The 7,048-nt window shown below is 54.8% G+C and overlaps 1 protein-coding gene across 1 annotated transcript in view; it reads left to right on the forward strand.

Moving 5' to 3' along the window:
* Positions 1–7,048, forward strand: part of ZNF423 (zinc finger protein 423) — a 337,684-nt gene that overhangs the window by 299,774 nt on the left and 30,862 nt on the right. Inside the window, exons 8-9 of the mRNA XM_010843978.1 lie at positions 3,426–3,557; positions 5,189–5,304. Coding sequence (XP_010842280.1) covers positions 3,426–3,557; positions 5,189–5,304 — 248 coding nt within the window. The remainder of the gene's footprint in view (positions 1–3,425; positions 3,558–5,188; positions 5,305–7,048) is intronic.

Genomic DNA, 7,048 nt, shown 5'->3' on the forward strand with positions numbered 1-7,048 from the left:
GTGGTGGGGGACGGCTGGGCCAGAGGGATGCTTGCTGTCCCCGCCAGCCCCTGCCAGGGCCTGGGGGACCCAGGGACTCGCCAGGAGCCTCAGCCCATCTGTGACTGTACCTTGCCACTGGCAGAGCCCCTCTGCTACCTAATTCTTGCCTTTGAGGGCAGATCGCAGCACCTGGCACCTTTGGTGAGGCTGGTTCCCAGGGGGAGCCCGAGGGGGAGCCTGTGTCCTTGGCTGTCCCAGATAATACTCTCCTCCTTACCCGCACGCTTGGCAACAAACACCTTATTGAGTGCTTGCTGTGTGCCAGAGACCGGTCAAAACCCCTTTTCGTGTGTTAAAGGAGTATTAACTCGTTTAATTCTCACATCAGCTGTTAGAGGAAGGCTGTTTTGATGGGGGCGGGGATTGACTTTTTTTTTTTTTAAGAAATTTTTTCAAAGGTTTTTTAAAAGCAGTTTTTAAAGGTTATTTATTTGGCTGAGTCAAGTCTTAGTTGTGGCACTTGGGTCCTTCATTGCGTCATGTGGGGTCTTTTGTTGTGACCCATGGTGAGGCGTGTGGGCTCGGTAGTTTGGGCGAGTGGGACTAGTTGCGCCCCAGCGTATGGGATCTTAGTTCCCCAACCAGGCATGGAACCCACGTCCCTCCGTACGGCAGTCAGGACTCTCAACCACTGAAACACCAGGGAAGTCCGCTAAAAAGCAGTTTTAGGTTTACAATAAAGTTGAAACTTATCCCTTCTATCCCACTGCCCCCCACGTGCATAGCCTCCCCCATTATCAACATCACTCACCAGGATGGTCCTTTTTTTTTGCAAAGGTGAACCTAAAGTGAAGCAATATAGTCACCTGAAGTCCGTAATTTTCCTTGGGGCTCACTCTTGGTGTTGTACGCTTTATGGGTTTGGATGCATACACTCCAGCGTTCTTGCCTGGAGAATTCCAGGGACGGGGGAGCCTGGTGGGCTGCCGTCTATGGGGTCGCACAGAGTCGGACGTGACTGAAGCAGCTTAGCAGCAGCGTATAGCTATTAGTATAATGTCACACAGAATATTTTCACTGGCCTAGAAGTCCTCGGTGCTCTGCCTATTCATCCACTTACTCACCCCCAAGTAAACACTGAGCTTTTTATTGCATACATGGTTTTTCCAGAATAGTTGGAATCATGCAGTATGTAGCGTTTTTCAGATTGGCTTCTTTCACTTAGTAATATACATTTGAGGTTCCTCACTGTCTTCTTTTTAGCACTGAATAACATTCCACTGTGGGCTTCCCTGGTGGCTCAAATAGTAAAGAAAGTGAAAGTGAAAGTCACTCAGTCGTGTCCGACTCTTTGCGACCCCATGGACTATACAGTCCATGGAATTCTCCAGGCCAAAATACTGGAGTGGATAGCCTTTCCTTCCTTCCCAACCCAGGGATCGAATCCATTTGGTCTCCGATGGAATTCAGTCCAGGTCTCCTGCGTTGCAGGCAGATTCTTTACCAGCTGAGCCACAGGGGAAGCCCAAGAATACTGGAGTGGGTAGCCTATCCCTTCTCCAGCGGATCTCCCAACCCAGGGATCGAACTGGGGTCTCCCACATTGCAGGCAGATTCTTTATCAATTGAGCTATGAGGGAAGCCTAGACAGTAAAGAAGCTGCCTGCAATGAAGGTGACCCAGGTTTGATCCCTGGGTTGGGAAGATCCCCTGGAGAAGGGCATGGCAACCTACTCCAGTATTCTTGCCTGAAGAATTCCTTGAACAGAGGAGCCTGGCGGGCTGCATTCCATGGGGTCGCAAAAAGTCAGACACAACTGAGCAACCAACACACACACATACACACACACACACACACACACACACACACACACAATACTCCATTGTCTGGAATTGTCCCAGTTTATGAATCCACTCATCTACTGAAGGACATCTTGGTTCCTTCAAGGTTTGGCAATATTAAATAAAGCTACTGTAACGATCCGTGTACCAGTTTTTGTGTGAACTTAAGTTCTCAAGTGCTTTCAGTAAATACTAAGGAGTGAGATTACTAGATCATATGGTAAGAGTATGTTTAGTTTTATAAGAAGCTGCCAAGCAGTCTTGCAAAGACGCTATACTATTTTGCATCTCACCAGCAATCAACGGGCGGTCCTGTTGCTCTACCTCCTCACCAGCATTCGCTGTTGTCGGTCTTCTGGATTTTGGCCATTCTCACAGGTGTGCAGTGTTAAGGAGAACTGCTATTATTTTAGCAAAGAGGAAACTGAGGCCCAGACAGGTTACGTAACTTGTCCAAGGTCATGCAGTAAGTGGCAGAGTCAGACTCTAACCCTGGATGAGGTGACACTCAAGCTGGGGCGATTCCCCCACTGACCAGCAGGCCATGCTGGTCACAGGTGCACCCCACTCATCCTTGCCAGCCCTGTGAGGTGGGGACTCAGGTGGCCACCATCTACTGAGAGTGAACTGATGCCCAGATTATGTGGCTGGAAAAAGCAGCCAGGATTTGAACTCCATCCTGCTGGTTCCGGGCAGGGGCACCAGATCTCAGCTCTGCTGGCCTCGGGGCATGCTCCCTTCTCTGGGCGCCTTTGAGTGAAGGTTTGGGGTCATAGCAGCTCCCAGGTGAAGGGATGGAGCCATGTTCTGATCTGGAAGCAGCATGGAGTGTCCACCCATTGTTTGCGAGCACTGGTTAGACCATCTGTTTCAAAATGTTTAGAAGAGCACTTTCTTGTGTTTTTCAGTATCTTCCAGTGGCTGCCCAGACCTTTTAGAGTAGAATCCCTAAGCCCTCTAGTGTCCACCAAGGCCCTTCTTAAAGTGCATCCCTGGGTTACTACTGTCCCCGCCCCCTTGCTACCATCCAGGTGGCCCCACATGGACCCACATCAGGGCCTTGCTCTGACTCTCACCTCTGGAGCTCCATGCATTCCCTCCCCACTTCTTGACACTGAGTTACATGTTGATCATCTGTCTCCTCATCACTGGAATGGGGACAAGTGCATTATCCACTTATCTCCCCCACAGAATCCCCAGCTCAAAGTACCTGGCACACAGTACATGCTCGATAAATGGTCTGTTGGATTTTGAAAAATTCTAGCTGGACCCCCTCCTCCAAGCCGACCCCATCCCAGCCCCTATCCTCTATGATACAGTCTGAGACGCAAGCTGCTGCTCATGGCTCGCACACTGCGTGGCTAGACCAGCAAGAAGTCATAGCAAATGACACATCCAAGAGCCAGCTATTCAGGTCTGGCAGCCTCTGGAGGCTGGAGCACCTGGAGCTGGGGTGGGTCTCAGCATCCATGGCGCCCCTCCCTGGTCTCTGGTTCCAGTGGGTCATGGAGGGCTGACCTGGGGTGTCCTGGGGGCGGCGTGGCCTCCAGCAGGAGGATGTGGCCCACAGGGTTGCTGACCGGCCGTGGTTCTTCTTGCAGAGGAAGGCATCAACCATGAGTGTAAGCTGTGCAACCAGATGTTCGACTCCCCGGCCAAGCTCCTCTGTCACCTCATCGAGCACAGCTTTGAGGGCATGGGCGGCACCTTCAAATGCCCCGTGTGCTTCACAGGTAGGTATGCCCGGCGGGCAGCAGGTGGGGAGAGGGAAGGGACCCAGGAGCCCAGCCCTTCAAGCCCTGGCCTTCAGTGTCGGTTCCTGGCACAGTGTGGCTCCGGAGTTCATGGGGGGACACCCCGAGGGATCCACAGCCCTATGGCTGCAGGTGCCTCCTCTGTGCCCAGCTGACCTGGCCCTCCTGACCTCAGCCTCTGCGCTTTGGCAGCGTGATCTCCTAACCGTCCTCCCACCCTGCTGCTGCCAGGCATTCCGCCCCTGCCCCAGCCTTGCTCTTCTGCAGTGGGGGCTCCAGGCTCGTTTCTGAGCTGCGAGCTCTGTCCAGCACCAGTGGGGCTCTCCCTTCACCTCCCTCCTGCCCACCCCACCCCCTAGCTCCCTGGCCTGTCCTAGCCCCTGCTGCATCCGTGTTCCAGGCTGGAGGGGTCAAGGGCAGTTCTGCCAGCCAAACTCCCCAGCCCCCAGACTGGCTGCCGGCCCAGGCAAGCGGCTGCCCTGGCCCGAGGCGAGTCTCAGGGGCTCTGCCGGGCCCCCCTCCTGCCGCCCAGATGGCAGCCGGTGTGCGTGGGGGAGCCTGGCCTTCCCCTGCCTCCCCCTGACATCTGTTGTCTGCCATGGCGGGAAGCCCACCCTGGGGAGGGCGCCTGGTGGGAGGGGATCTCTGAAGGGCTCACCTCCCAGACACACAGCTGCTTCAGGGCCACCTCCTGTGTACGCCCAGGGCCAGGACTGCCTCGTGGACTCCTGCTTCGAGAGGTGGGGGCTGTGACCTGTGGGAAGGGGCTCCGCTATTGGGAGGACCCCACACAATCACACCCCCCTGGGGTTCCCAGGAGTCTTGGCACACACTGGTGCCCCTTACCCCCGAATCCCTCAGTCTCAGGACCCCCCCACCCATCTGTTACCAACACACTCCATGAGCTGAATCGGGGCTGGCACCGAGGGGCCCCAGCTGCCAGGTCTGCCCACCCAGGACACGGGGCCCCCCCATGTAGGGATGTGAGGATGCTGACAGCCTCAGCAAGAATAGCGGTCCTGGTCCATTGAGCACCTCCCTGTGCCAGACACTGTGTTGAGTTTACTTAATACGGACCTCAGTTCTGCCATCTGCAGAGAGGGACCTTGGACAAGACGCTCAGCACTCCCAGTGCCACAGTTTTCCACCAAATGGGGGTAACTAACAGTGCCTGCCTTACAGGCCTGTGCTGTAGTCAGGGACTCCACACGTGGAAGGTAACTAGCAAACGGTGATGATGACAATGATGACATTCATTGGGCTAATTAAGTGCCAGGCCATCTTCTAAGTGTTTTGCAAGGATTAAACCATTTGATCCTCCCAGCTACCCCAGTGAGCTGCCTACTTGAATGGTCCTCGTTTTTCAGATGAGGAAAAGAAGCCCAGAGAGGTTAAGTGACTTGTCCAATATTACACAGCCTGTGAGTGGCAGAGCTCAGCTTCACTGGCTTGAGCCCTCTCCAGTGGGTACCCGTGATGCTCCAGATAGCCCACAGGTTGGCCCCTGTGTCCATGCCTGGGTGGTCCCCACTTGCGAGTGGTGTGGGACAGCTGCTGTGGGTGGCCGGGCCGGTGTCCCCAGTGTCCCCTGACACCATGTCCATGTCCAGTCTTCGTCCAGGCCAACAAGTTGCAGCAGCACATCTTTGCTGTGCACGGGCAGGAAGACAAGATCTACGACTGCTCACAGTGCCCACAGAAGTTCTTCTTCCAGACCGAGCTGCAGGTGAGTGCCCTTGCCCGCTGCACACACCCCTCCTGGTGCTCTTTGGGGCCCCCACTGGCACTGAGGGTCTTGGGGTGAATCCACGATGGTGGGGTCTTGTACTCAGCCACAGCCTAACCGAAAAAGAACAGGCCCTCTGCACTTGTGTTTGGGGGTCTGGAGCCAGTGCTTGCCCTCCTGGCTGGCTGGTGGCGGGTGTGGCCTCCTGGCCTTGCTGGGCCAGCATTCTGAGCAGAGCTGGACTGAAGCTGATGAGCCTGGAACTCGAGCCAGAGGCTTTTAACCTTTGTGTGTTTCTGTGGCAAATCCCCTGCCCTCTCGGGTTTCATTTCCCCACCGGTGTTCCGTGATGATGTTCCCTGAACGTTGGGTCTGTGGCTGGTGGCCCGTGTAGCTTGTATGGCTGAGTCCCGGGGGTGTGGGCATCCAGAAGCTGGATCTGGTGTCTTGGAACCTGCAGTGTGCTCAGGAAAGCCAGAAAAGTGAGCAGTGGATGCCGGGTTGAGCCCCAACTCAGAGAAAGGGATACTTGCCATGGGTCCCCGAGGCTGATGTGGCCCTCAAGTGTGGCACACAGCCCTCAGCTTCTTCAGCACCTGCCCCCCATCCATCCAGGGTCTATAGTATCTGAGAGGGTGGCCTTGGGAAGGGAAGATGCTCTGGTGGCCCTTCCTGGATACCCACAGCCATTTCCCTCAGTGTCCTCTGGGACTCCTTCCCACCTGTTGCTGGTTTTTAAGGACCAAGATCTGTGTCCAGGTGAAACCACCTTCTCACCCACTGGTTTTTGCAAGAAACTCTCATAACACCTGGGAGCCCATACGCCATCCCAGAAATACCAGACATACAGACACACACAGAGAAAAATCATATATACACCGTATAGTAGCATCACACACACAAAGCACGTTTCTATACATACAGAAACATCATTTTCATTGGTTAACATCACAAATGCACCACATCACACAACAGCATCATACCACACCCCAAAAGAAATAACACACAGGCGTCCACAGAAATACCACACGTACACACTGATGCGTGGAAATACTGCCTACTGGGGATAACACGGTTTTCAGGTGGGAGGCAGGTTAGGTTCTGCTGCAGTAACAAATATCCCCTAGCTCTGTCTTCAAGTAACAAAGATTTATTTGCTGCTCACATTACATATCCAGGCAAGTGGCCTGGGAGGGACTCTGCTCACGGTAGTTAGTGACCTCAGCCCATGGCGGGTCCATCTCCTATCACGTTTGCATGGTCACTGAGGCAGGAGGGAAGGAGATGACAATTGGCAGGCCAGCTCTCAAAGCTTCACTGGGAAATGACTCACATCTCATTCACACATTGTCTTGACCAGATCCCATCACGTGCCCATGCCCAGTTTCAAAGGAGCGAGGGAGGGAACCCCCAGTGTCTGTAAGAGGAGGGCTGGCTTCCTCATGCCCCCAAGGACTAGGGCACACCGAGGCCCACAGTATCTGCCCGCCCTACACACGCTGCCTGCACACTCATACAGATGGTGGTCCTGCACTCAGCAGCTACCCTCCCACCCCCACCCCAGGGGAGGGGGACAGGGCTGCGGTCACGGCAGAGTCATCATGTTGCTGGAGCTTTTCTGGGGCTGAAGGGGTGCAGCCATGCCTGTTGCAGGGTGGCCCACTTCACCACGCTGCAGCCCTTGCACTCAGCCGGGCCCGGATAGGCCTATGTGGCTCCTGACAGCCATCGCCCAGAGAAAGTG

This window comes from Bison bison, unplaced genomic scaffold (genome assembly GCF_000754665.1).
Source record: "Bison bison bison isolate TAMUID 2011002044 unplaced genomic scaffold, Bison_UMD1.0 scf7180017864192, whole genome shotgun sequence".
Lineage (NCBI taxonomy): Eukaryota > Metazoa > Chordata > Mammalia > Artiodactyla > Bovidae > Bison > Bison bison.